Source organism: Wasmannia auropunctata, unplaced genomic scaffold, assembly GCF_000956235.1.
Source record: "Wasmannia auropunctata unplaced genomic scaffold, wasmannia.A_1.0 LD336026.1, whole genome shotgun sequence".
In the NCBI taxonomy this organism is placed as follows: Eukaryota; Metazoa; Arthropoda; class Insecta; order Hymenoptera; family Formicidae; genus Wasmannia; species Wasmannia auropunctata.
In genome coordinates this window covers 2,377,032-2,390,762 of record NW_012026864.1, presented here as the reverse complement: position 1 = coordinate 2,390,762, position 13,731 = coordinate 2,377,032, and the positions used below count along the sequence as shown (strand labels likewise).

At 36.1% G+C, this 13,731-nt stretch overlaps 1 protein-coding gene across 7 annotated transcripts in view; it reads right to left on the bottom strand.

Annotated features, from left to right (window-relative positions):
• Nucleotides 1–3,693: 3,693 nt before the first annotated feature.
• The window catches only part of LOC105452840 (myocyte-specific enhancer factor 2), a 70,932-nt gene continuing 60,894 nt past the window's right edge, over nucleotides 3,694–13,731 (bottom strand). For 3 of the 7 annotated variants that reach the window (XM_011694321.1, XM_011694322.1, XM_011694323.1), the window contains exons 2-8: nucleotides 10,690–10,806; nucleotides 9,861–10,064; nucleotides 8,442–8,600; nucleotides 7,275–7,410; nucleotides 6,929–7,182; nucleotides 6,390–6,616; nucleotides 3,694–5,586 (exon numbers count right to left, since the gene is read on the bottom strand). In XM_011694321.1, the coding sequence (XP_011692623.1) occupies nucleotides 5,136–5,586; nucleotides 6,390–6,616; nucleotides 6,929–7,182; nucleotides 7,275–7,410; nucleotides 8,442–8,600; nucleotides 9,861–10,064; nucleotides 10,690–10,743 (1,485 nt within the window). In that variant the 5' untranslated portion in view covers nucleotides 10,744–10,806 and the 3' untranslated portion in view covers nucleotides 3,694–5,135. The remainder of the gene's footprint in view (nucleotides 5,587–6,389; nucleotides 6,617–6,928; nucleotides 7,183–7,274; nucleotides 7,411–8,441; nucleotides 8,601–9,860; nucleotides 10,065–10,689; nucleotides 10,807–13,731) is intronic. The other 4 variants (XM_011694326.1, XM_011694325.1, XM_011694324.1 and 1 more) reach the window with 4 other exon arrangements.

The window sequence follows — 13,731 nt, the reverse complement described above, 5'->3', positions numbered from 1 at the left end:
GTAGCATGGTCATATACAGATCAGTAATAATAACGTATATAACAATAACTGGGTAATGTCGAGCACCAAAGGTATAACGTACAAACAAAGGAGGCTTTTGTAATTCCGTGTCCGTAGCGTATTCACGTTATTTAACGTCGTTCCCCTTCACATGAGCGCGCAAAGTCGCGTGTGTGTTTGCGTACTCAAGTACTATTGCGTGTGGCATTGCGTATGAATGTGCATAAGAGGATAAAATATGTCTTTAAGATTTCTTTTTAGCACATAAAATTTCTCAATGGCTTCGTACTTATGTAACAAACTTGGCAAACATTATAATTATTATTACAAACATAAAACCGAGTCTTTGTCTTCAACATTGTAAGTATTTTTTTTTATCTCTCTTCCTCAAATATACTCTTCCTATGATACTACTTAAAACGTAAAATCGGTATTCCCTTAATTAGTCAGTTATGATGGCACTATATGAATTACTTTCCTTTATTCTCTCGCAATTATCAGCTAACGTAACGCACGACTATAATATTGTATTGTTATTACTATTACACATTATTATAATAACTTTTATACATATATATCCACATATGCATACATCCTCGGTTGTGTATGCATGATGCAAATCCTTTGTGTATGTGTTTATGTTTGCGTGCGTGTGCATGTGTATGTGTGTAGAGTGTGTATGATGTGTGTGTGTGTGTGTGTGCGCGTGTTTGTGTATACATACTGTTCTATTTAAAATTTATACATTGTACAATGTAACACTGTACCTCGAAATTAGCTGTAACAGTACGCAATTTGAGGAATTGTTGAACAACCTCCCCTTTAAACTGTATTATACAAATACGTGTATAACTACATAATAATGTTTAAAGTATGTACCCCGTCATACACTTCATCTGTTTGCAGAGTGCATTTCAAAACTAAGCGGAAACTCAATATGATAACTATATATTAAAAAATATATGAAGGATCTCATAACTTTTGGTATGATTGTGTACGTATCAAACAGGTTATACCGTATTCAGTTTCAAAATGCACAGATACAGATATAGTAACAGTAAAATGACGATATTCCTTATGACGTTTAAAAATGTGATGCTACTTGGCTTTACAGATATGTCCAGTACTTAAATCTGTATTTAAACTTAATTGTGTATATATATATATATATAATATATATATTTATATATATTTATTTATTTATATTTGTGGTGACAACAGTTGTGGCTAGTACATATACATTGTATTTTTATTTTACTACATTGTTACAGTGATCTGGTACTTGTGCCGTGCATTGCAATTCGATTATTTGCGAACATTGCCTAAAGCCTATGATGGCCTTGTTTTTTTCCAAACAATCTTAGTTTATGTTGCAATATAAAACGTCTAACCATCCGTAGACCTCATTTATCTTATGCGTATGGCTCTTTTCTAACGATGGTCCATTTCGTTTCACAGCGTTCCAACAATTTCAATAGTCTCTGAGTTTTTAACTACAATAATTATCATTACTTTTTACGTATTGAATATCTGTCGAAATCTTGAGGCACAACTGTATGATCGTAACTCACGGCAAGTAACCAAAAAGAGTATTTAGAGCACAAACGTTAAACGAATAATATTTTTTAAACGCAATATATATTTTAAACGTAATACATATCACACAAAGTAGCACAATTTTACACAATTGGACCGCGCGTTGAATTGTCCAAGTAAAGGAAGAAAAGCTTATGCAGAAGAATACGTAGCTTCAGTCACCGGGATATGAAAGTCTTCCATAATTATGTGATAGCGTTCTTCTCTACATTACAATTTTTTCGAGCGAATTTTAAATCGATCAAAATATTTCTCATCAATATTTGCAGTCGAAACAGTGAAAATTGCAAGGTACAAATTTCCTTCATTCTCTGTTCTGCAAAACTTTGGAATAACAATGTAATCTTCATAAGTTGTGCCGATCAAGACGAATACATCTTTAATTACATCAACTTATTTTTTGCTCACAGATATAACTTACACTTTACTTCATATTAAAAATATACATTGAAGTGTACGTACATGTACTTAACGTACATTTAACAAATTGCCTACTTCTTATGGGTTTTGTTATGTATTTACCGTTACTGTACGTTATGGTAAAATAGATCAGATAGTACATATAAACCTTGCATATAAAGTACTGCTCATGCTTTTCACATCACACTGTGACTGTTATAGAGAAGTGTTGATGTCGGAACACTCAAATGACCTTAGATGGACTTATTATGCAGAAGGATCATGTTAGTTTCGATATCACAATAGGGCATTTCGGAGAAAGAATTAACAAGTTTTTTTTGCGGATTCATAAAATATCCGTTAAGATTTAAATTTAAATTATATCCTGTGTGTGAGACAAATATATACGGGAGGAATTTCAATTATTATCGATATTACCCGATGTTAACAACGCCGATAAAACGTGAAATTAATCGTAATCCGATTTAACATTTCTTTACCTTACGCCCGAAATATTACGAAAGAGTCACAATCGAGAATAAAATATTCTTGGTAAAAAAAAAACAACGTCGAGAGATCGCCTTCGTGTTCCTGCTTTAACATACCGATCAAATGCATTTAAACGATAATTACGAAGAGTTTCAAAATATAAATCCACTTGCAAACATTTATACCCGGTGGTACACACCAGGAATATACAATCATCTTTCGCGTAATATATATGAATAGAATATATTACAATTAAATATCAATTAAATATAATAAATTTCGTGTCAATAGGAAAAGTTTAATAACTAGTGGAGACATATATATCTTTAATACATTAAAGTTTACTTCTTCGTTATGAAAAATAACAATTTCTTTATATTTTTTTTGTTTGATAAAAAAGTGTGTTGGCTAAGAGATTGCACTTTGTGATCATCTTAAAAATTCGTGATTAAGATTAATGACTATACCGCATTACGCTTCCATATTCCACATACCGATTGTTCCGTACAGTCATATATATATATATATATGAAACATTTCTAATATGCGTTAATAAAGAAAATGAATTTCGAGGGTTATACCCCATCGTACAACCATCGATTACAATAGAGGTTGCCTTCCCACGCTATTTGTCAAAAAGTCACGTTATAAAGCTTACAACATCATATATCGTTTCTCGCATATACATATATGTATATATATATATATATATATATATCGCCCTTAAGTAGCTTATTATTTTTAAGACTTTATCAACAAATTGTACTGCATATACGATTTGGGAAAGCATCCTAACAGGAGGGCCACAAATGGTGCCAGGCACTATTCATTCATATACCTGCGTATTCCATTAGTATGTTAATTACAATAATTTATCAAATACAACTCTCGAGAACGAACTCTCGCCAGGATACATCCTGAGATTGTAAAACATACATTGAAACCATCTTGACACATTTTCATCTTACTGATTTCAGGAAGAAGGTAATTCTACATCGTTATACAATTGCAACCCTGTTTTGCCAAATATCGTTTTAAATTTACCTTTATATGACTGTTGGCCAAGTAGGTCGCGTGTTTCTGAATCAAAAAGGATAATCTCTTCTATATATTTATAATTTCTTATGTATCACAGAATGGATCTCTGCGACGAAAGATTACGTAGATTCTCACCTTAAGAACGAACCTCGTTTTTCGTTTTTTTTTCTCTTTGTATAGTCAATTCTTCTGGAAGTTTTTGTATTAAAAAGAACTACAGGTTAATTACATAAAATTGATCACGATTGGCAAATATAACAAAGTTGTATTTAAAAATGTAATTTTGGTTTCTTTAGAAATTTTACGATTAAAGTTATTAACATTAATATCACTCAATCCTCCTTATCGTAAGTTTTGTTTAATCACATTTTAATATATATGGCATACACCTGTAGTATACAAACTCTCGTTATTTTTAGGCTTCAAGGGTTGCAAAGTTTTCACAAGTTTTCTTCCTCCATAATCTTTCTTTATACAAATGTGCAAAATACTTGTGGAAAATGTATATAACGTGTATATATATATATATGTATGTATATATCTATACGCGCGCTGTGTGTATATCTTTTTTTTTTATTAATCAACACTATATAATATGCCTATCTATCTCGTATTACCTTCGTAACTCAATATATTAATTTCGAATCTTGTTCTATAGAATATCATGAACAGTTTGAGTACAGCAGCCGATTTCCACACATTCGGGAACCATAAGACCGTTAATAAACTCACGTTAACAGTAAAATTAGTTGATTAATTCAAGAATATAAAAATCTTAATGTAAATAAAATAAAATACGAAATTTCTTGTCGATAAAAATTCTGTGACAGGACAGGACAGAAGATTACAATAAAAAAAGTTTGCATTTTCCGCAAACAAGTTGCCCATAAATAAATGGCCGTTGTATTTAATGGTGTATGCAATGTCTGCGAAGCGCAATGGCAATGTGTGTTTTCGAACAAAGCATATTTTTGCAGCGCGAGGTCATATTAACGGGTTACGGCGTATTCTGACTACTATACCATACAAAACAACAACGAATTGCAATGGTAAGTCTGGTCTTTATAAATCTTACACTACGTGTAGATTTTTTTTTCACAAGCTCTTTTTTAGATTCCGTATTACACTTTCAGAAATTTCACAATTTGGGTAATCTGCGTTATTCCCTATAACATACTGTTTTCCTTTCGCATAAATTTCCATACGACAAGCATCGAGGACACAATGCCATATCGCGAAAGTTATTACGAATTTTATGACATATATACAAACAACACTTCATATTATATACATGAAAATATATATATGTATCTATCATATATATAATATATATATAAAGTTTCAACATTATGGCACCGTATTTTCTTTTTTTTTTTCCTTCAAATAAATGTATATTCTGTGTCAGCTTCAAAATATAAACAGATTTTCCCACTCCGCTAGCTACGGCGGAAGCGTTACCCATCCCGTAGCTATCGTTATCCGCGACAGTACGCGTCTCAAAGACGTTTAAAAGGAGTTTGTGTTTAATTATATACTGGAACTCACAAGCACTATATGCCGTTGTACGTCGAGGAGGTATCAAACAACTGATGAGTGCAACAATTTAATCGACATTAAGTCGCCCAACCTTCCGTGATTCTCGAGCGTTTCATGAGCGGTCCGTTCTCGTAGTCTGAACTGTTCCCTCCGTTCCCGCCACCGCTCGAATGGTTTGTTCTGATATCACCGACCGTACCACTTCCTGGCGACGGTAGATTTGTCGGCGTTATGCTACCCGAGTGGGACGGAGGTGGATTACTGCTCGGCCTGCTCGATACCAAATTCAGTGTCTGAGGTCCCGGATGAGACACGTGATGTGGCGGCGGGGCACCGGTGCTGGACGACGGACCGACGTTCAAGCTTGTATGGTGTAGATTGCTGGCGTTACTGGGCCCACCGTTGGACCCGCTGTTACCGCCGTGCGGATCTCTGGGTGGACTTATCGGTTCACTCTTTATCTTTACAGGTAAAGGCGACGTGGATGGTGGTGGTGTACTGCTCGATACAGCTAGGTGAGGAAGACCACTGCAATATCGAAAAAGAGTTTTGTGACACTACCAGGAGAAATATCTGCGGTTAGAAATTCAAAAAGACGCGTATGTGTGTGTGAACATATGTTTCGTAATCGCAACGAGTCTAGTTTCAGTGAGAAGTTAATAATTTTATCCGTGATTTTGTATCCCAGACCCCTGTGTCTACTCTCGAAAACGTGCAATCATGCATAGAGTGTAAATGAAAGTTAATCAAGTCATGATGTGACTCGTGGGGAATGTACTTTTGATAATGTACCGCCTCAGAAGTAGCGTGACTCAACTGCGCAAACAATCTATTCTGTAAATGAAAATGAAGAATACCCCAACACTCACACAATTTAATGACATGCCAAAACACTATTGTAACCGAAAAAAAACTATAGCGCTCCAGTGGTCGATATATTACATGACATTACTCCTACCAATAATAGCTCCGTGCAAATTACTTCATTAAGTAATAATGCATATGAAAGAGATAAGCGAAGAGAGAATGGAGAAACAGAAAGAAAAAAAAACTACGAGAATGAGAAAATAGAAACTAACTGAAACTCTTATGTACATTAAATCCAAATTTGTTAACTATTGAAGTAAATGAGTTGTAAATTCAGATTTGAATATTACAGTTTATTAAAACGTGTGTAATATTTTATTGCACGTGCTTAACTTTTTAATCCGAATAAAACCGAAAATGTATCAACTATTAATTAATGTGAAATTAAAATAACTGAAAAAGTATGTCATACCAACTGGACATATAGCTTTCTTTCACAACAATAATTATGAAATATGATTTACCTGATGCTGGACATGGTGGCTGCCGAATATAACTCATCAACATACCTCTGATGAGTGGGCCATGTAAGGCCCCCGAGATCCGAGGAGTAATCTGTTGGTCCAAAACTAGAGTATCCGGCTGGTACTGACGGTGTTTGTAACGCTACTACAGGTGTGTTCAATGCAGACTGCGTATGGGCATTCTGAAAGCGTAGGTGCACAACTTCCGATAAGTTTCGAACATCTTTCTATTAAACATAATGATATACATAATATATCAATTAATAAGGAATTTTTTTCTTTAATATTTAAAATATTTTTTAGTAAAAAGAAATATTATTTTTTCTTAATTGTATTTTGAAAATCATTTTAAATTTCCAGCTTTACACCTCATGTTTTAATATCACTGTAAGTTATACAATTTTTTTTAAATTTATAAATATGAGAAATTCAGAGAATCATTGTGAAACATTAAGAAAAAATAATTATGAAACAAAGAGAAAAGTAAACATTTTTTACAGCATCCGGTTAAAGTTTAAAGTTAATAATGGAACAATTACATCATAATTAGTGTCTTCGGAGAGAGGTTGCGCAAGTGGTGTTGGTATGACCACTCGAAGGTTAGCCCTGTGATGAGGCGGCGGCGGTGGAGGCGGAGGTTGCGGCGAATGCCTAGACGGATTGCTGCCTTTATTTGCACTACCCCCACCAACCCCGAGTGCGGGCGAAGGTCCTGGACTAGGTGAACCACCCAACGGCGACGCTGACGGAGGATAGCCATTGCTCATTTCCAACATTCCTCCCGGGGGATATACTGCGGCGGATAATTTAACAAGTTAAACGCAAATTTCTTGAAAATGTCGGGAATTCGACCCGTTCCAACCTTCTGTTACTAATTAAAGCTACCTGAATCCGTCTCAGACGATGATGGACGTGGAGAAATGCTGGTATGTGCCATCTGTGGACTAGATCCAAGAAGAGATTCGCCATAACTGTTCACTGGTACAGATACCGGTAGCGTATAATTCGATTGTCCCATTGTCTGCAATCACAACAGACACAATGCAAATTAATAATACCTGTAGTGAATAGATATAAGCGCTGCACCGAGTAGTTGATAGCAAATTTGCAATTTGCTATTGTTCCATCTTAACTTTATGTAATATAATGACGCGTGTGTACAAACTCATCTAACTCTTGTCTAATTCGTGTATCACACAGTGGAGAAAATAATATTCGAAAAACAATTGGACAAGCAATTCTATCAAGATAAATACATAAAACAATATCTTATAGAAATTCAAATTTCTTTACTGTTTTAGTCAAATAGAAGTAATTCTATTCCATTTCATTATTCTCATTTTAAATCGATTATTAAAATATCTGAAATTAATTCTCTCCTCCCCTTACAAAATTATGTACAATATATTAATTTTATATGAATTCATAATAATAAATATATAATAAGAGACTAATACATAAAATATTGTTGCTGTACATGTGTAATTTTGTAATTATACATATGTCATGTATTTTTTTAAATAATGAAATATTTAACAACTGCTTTAACATTTGCTGCAAAAACATTGTCGCGAAAAAGTAAAAAAAAAAAAACCTTACCACGTACGTCTTCTGTCTCTGTAGAAATATAAGTACAAAAATAATCGTAAACCACATTTAGAAAAATTGATCTGTGCCACGATATACGACAGTACAATAAGATTTTGAATAAAACACGACATTCACATGTCAGTCATTTTGACGAAGACGAAATTTAAGACATCAAATTGTTTGGATAGTCGTCATATAAATAGAACTAGATGACAGTTCGAAATACTTTCGATAGGATGTTTTAAGGAAAGAGCCTGACGCCTCAGAAATTATTGTGTAAAAATATTTAGGTATCACATTCCGTAAAGATTATAAAAATGTCAGACAAGCAAGTTTAATTGGCATCAAGCCATTTACATAAATACAAGTGGTAGACGTAATAAGGAGGAAATCGTAACTCTTTCTTTTTTTGCATAAGCTCGGCCCGATGCGACTGACATTTAATTTGACTTGAATATTTACCCTGCTGCCATTGTGCTGATGCCTCTGCATCATCATCTGAAACTCCTCGTCGATCTTCGTGTATTTGGCCTCGGTGCGCGGGGTAAGATTGTATTCGATTGCGTCGGGTTCCGGGCTCTCTGGTGACATGGCACCCTTATGCTCCTTCTTGTTGAGCGCCTGCAAGTGTCAGCAGACAGGTTCACGTGACCACACCGCCCGAGGGCACTCAACCTTCACATGCACGTTAATTTAACACCAAGACGCGCGCTTCTTATCCTACCCGGTTTACTCTCGCAATTACGCTCGCGTAGGAAAGGAAAAAGGGATCGCGCGCCGCAGCCACCGCCGCCGCCGCGCCGCTCCCATCGAAGTGAAACCGCGTTCCGCGAAGAGACGCAATGTGCAAGAGACGACGTTGTGCGTGAAACATTTCGATTTTATATTCTTCGCAAACTATACCGATGCGATTATGTAAATGCAATTAAAAAAAAAAATAAACGGAAACGATTGTTCCAAGACTTCAGTCATCTTAATGCAGTGACACACACACACACACGCACACATACTCATAATTCGTATGTGTGAATAAATGTGTGACGTAACCACGTTATAGAGACTTTTGAAAATGTTACATTTAATTGTTCTTTCATTTAATTTTAGTCGATTTTAAATGTCTTGATTAATACGATTTGTATATATATATATATATATATATATAAAAGCCGTAGGTTGAAATCCCGTAGTTTAAACTAAGGGTCACCCGAGTCTGAAAACTGAAGTCTGAAAATTGACTCTGCTATTCACTCGTATCCCTGAAAGAAAAAACCCTTTGATACGCAGTAACGCTACACCATCGAAAAAAAATCTATCCATACTCTAATCCGTTGAAACAGTTAAGTATCTCCTTTCCGTTTCGCTTTTTCACACGAAAAGAACAACTTTGCTGGATACAGATCTAAAAATAATTTTTGTTCAATTATCAAAATAATTTTTTGTAAAATTCAAAATGATATCGATCGCTCGAATATCAAAATGTTTTATAGTAATGCTTATATTTTAATATTCCAGCAAATTATTTTGACAATTTAACAAAATATTATTTTCGGATCTGTATTCAGTAAAATTTTTAGGACCTTTTAACAAAATCATTTTTTCCGTGCATTTATCGAATCATTTACGGTTCGTAGAAAGAATGAGCTTCTTCGATACACCCTGTATATTCGACACCGCTGTCCTGACCTTGGCATATATCGCATATATACATGTCCACAAACGTGTAAGATAAATATTCTTTTTCCCATCGGAAATTTTAGAGAGCGAGAGAGAGAAAGAGAGAGAGAAAGAAATTTACGAAAAATCGGCGACGACGTCAATCGACTTCGATCCTTGGCGCGTCCTCGTTCATCCTGAGAATCCGCGGCGGATAAATGGACTCACCTCGATAATATTCTTGTTGGTGAGGGACTCGTGGGGTTCGTTGTACTCGGTGTACTTGAGAAGAACCTTGTCCATGTCCGTGCTCGCATACTGGTACAGCTTGTTGCTCGAACTGAAGATAATCAGCGCGATCTCGCAGTCGCACAGTACCGACAGTTCGTACGCCTTCTTCATCACGCCGAATTTCCGCTTGTTAAAGGTCACCTGTCGCATATAAAAGCAGAGGGGGGACGGTCGTCGCATCGAAGGTGAACCTCAGCGGGGTTTGGGAGCCATTAAGGCTGCTTTCAAAAGAGATAGGCGCAGCGAATGCGCGAATACCTCTTCGTTTTTCGCGATAATTAATACATCGCGTCGTTTTAATTGCCCGATCAGTCACGTTACGTAAGATCGCATCAATAATTAACGAGTCTGATCTTTTTATTATACGCGTTCTTACGTTTTTTCACCTTATATTCCCTATCACCGCGAACGTGCTAGATTGATTTTAAGGAAAAAAAAAATGTATCTATCGAGCCGCTCGTGTTTATCCGAGAGACGAATATCTTAATTATGCATTATTCTATATTTTACGGAGAGAACAGCAAAAAATAGAATTTAAAACGTCTATTTAATAGATTGACTTGTGGATACTCGAAAATCCTTGTGCGATATTTCTCGATAAAAATGAAAGATGAAAAGAACTCTGCTCCCCGCTTGTACGCTCCAATTTTTCTCGTTACAGCTTTCAAAAAATACGTACTAATTGCAATTAGCGCCGTTATATCGGTATAACGTATAAAGGAATGCGCGTTCAGCCTTTTTGTTCGACCGGAATATTTATAATTACCTGACGATTCCGTTCGTCCGTGATACGTGAAATCTGAATCTTCTTTCGACCCATTGTTGCACCACGTCTTGGATAAGAGGCAAATCTTCGAAATCACTGGATGGAATATTAAGAACACTGCAACACAAAGAAAAAATATTCGAGTTATTCGTTTGAACATTAAAATTACATTTTATAAAATATTAATCTATAGTAAACGATGTAAAAAAAAAATATGACAGAGTATTCATATGTGAAAACATCGAAGCTTTTGCTTTCTCGTTGTTAAAGCAGGAGAATGACGGCCAGTAGTCATAGTAGAAAAATAGTGCGTAAATAAAATTTATACTTTTTATCTTAGAGGAATCGAGTATTTAAACGTTCAATTCGGGAAAAATATTTTTCCACGAGAGAATTTTGAACAGGGGGGAGGGGACAGAAAAGTTACTGGGCAGTAACAGAGGGACGTTTCGCTTTTAAACAAATCCCACCACTTGTCTCTGTCTCTCTCTTTGGATTTAACGCGCGTTTCGCTCCCCCGGGATGCCACGGGAAAAGGATACTAACGGGCGATAAATAAGCACGACAGTTCGCGGAGAGCGACAGAACTGGACCGCGCTTTAAAACCTAATATTCAATGGAAACTCGCGCGCGTGTCACTTTCATGTATCGATTACGATGCCGTGCGTATATACGAACAAGTTCGCAAAGCGCCGGCTGGCGTGTGCTTCAGAGTGCCCACGGACCGGCAAACAAAGTGTCGAATCGTTTACCACTGCGAGATTGCGGCTTTCAAACGGAATAAAAGGGAACGATGTCGTGCGCGACGTTGTTATGGGAGGAGAGCGTGTTTTTCAATTGGAATTGATAATTGAGCTACCGCAGAGCGGCGAGCTAATACAACGGAATTTTTAACCAAGTGTTGAGATAAAACGCACGTCCACTCTGTAGCAGGTATTCTCCTAAAAAAAAAGGAACATTTATCTCAGTTTCCGAAGAAAACAAAAATCTATCGTAGACAGATCACAACACCCAGTAATGTCACTGACGACTTTCGGCGAAATAATAACAATCGTAAAGGTAACTCAAGCAATCGAAAGCAATTATTTTGAAAAAAAACACATCAAATATTTTTTTATCCTGCGGATAAATAACAATAATTTCAAAATAAAGATATATGTATACAACAAATAATTGGCTCTTTTCCCCTTACTATTTGTATCTTAGTAAATTTTAAGAGAAAATGTTATTTAAAAAATTAAAGAATTTTTCTCAACAAGAAAATTATATATTATTATTATGTACATTTGAATACAAAAAATTTGCAAATCGCTTTAAAAAAAATACAGTTTTCTCCTCGAATAGTTCGGTCTTACGTCTTCTTGTACTCTTTTGTTCGTTGCTTATAAATGTAATATCTTTGATGGACGTTAGCTATATTATCTGTTTATTTATTGCGACGATATATAAAGTGTACTGTTTCACAACATGCCTCGCGCATTATTTTTCATCGTAGCAGTTGAATATCAGATTTAACTTCTGCGACTCATCAATTTTGACACGCTTATTAATGTTGCTCTTTGCCGCTGCTCAATGCCAAGGTGTCAACCGTATCAATTTTTAATGCACCGTCCAAAAGAAGGATTTGTCATTATTATTGCAAGTACATTCTAAAATCACGCGGGGACAATATAAAACGATGGACGATGGAAGTTAATCGCCGCGATATTACCGTAATACACTATAAATACGGAACTATTACGGTACGGGCATAGAATTAGCCACAAGCGCGACCGAATTAAACGTTTCGGGGGGCCCCACAAATAAGTCGTCAGTGCCGGGAGGAAGGGGAACTAATTTAAGCCGGTGGGTGTTTTTACGGGCGAAAAATAAGCTCTCTCTGGGTCAACGAATTTGCGTCGCGGCCGAACCGCGATGGCAATCCTTTAATTTCACGCAATATCAATTTCTTTTATAATGTAACATGCGCCCTCTAATTAATTCGAGCCTCCTAGAATGCAACCGTAAGACACACACAAAAAAAAGTAAAATAAGAAGAAAAGATTTACGTATCAGAACTTTTCAGCAAGATCGTTGCAATTTTACAAACGACATGTAAAATTTAAAAGTCCCGTTAATCGCTTGCCTTACTAACCCGAGATAACTCGTTTTTGCAGATACGCGTATAAAAATATTATTTCAAGATAACAAGATAACTGAACTTTTTTTCAGTGTAACTAAACAACAGGAGAAAGGTATACAGCGTGTTCAAAAAGAAAATGTTAAGTAGGCACGTACGTACACATATATATATATATATATATATATATATATATAATTTTTTTTGTACAATCTGGCATTATAGTTTCTCTTCAGGAAAAGTATCATAAAGTGTTGTTCGTCACGACTTGTCAAATTTCGAAATTCGATACCTCAACGAGTTTCGCACTAACAATAAGATCGAAACAAAATCCACTCGAAATAAACGATGTCACTTGTTCGTTAATTCTATAAAGATTAATTCATTATAAAAGCCCGCCGTTTTCACCGAATCGGAGAGGTTCTCACCTTTGTTGCGCGAAGAAAAAGATTGACGTGTGCTATTTTTCTATAATCAAAAAATTACCGAAGAATCGTATCTCGTTAAAGGCTTCCTTTCTCATCGCGGTCGTCGTTGTTGTTGCGAATTGTCAAGACGATAGCTTCGAAGGAGGGGGCAGCGGGAGGAATTCGAGCTGAAAGGATCCTCGATAGCGGAGAAACGCGCTAGTGAGAAACGATCCGGCGGGAGATGTATAGCGACAGCAACGAAAACTCAATCGCGCCGCAAACTAATCGCCGAGAGAATGATGATTCATCGTGCGTGTTATATTCAAATTGGACTTCCAGGCCGCAGGCAAGTGCGAAATGTGCGAAAACTCGAGGTCTCCGCGTCGGCAGTTTCATTATCGGTGATTGACGCGGAGCGAGCATCGCGGATAATCACACGGACGCGCATTCACCTTCGACGATTTTTTCGCGCATGGGATTATCACGCGACGCAACGCGAGAGACGTATGTACA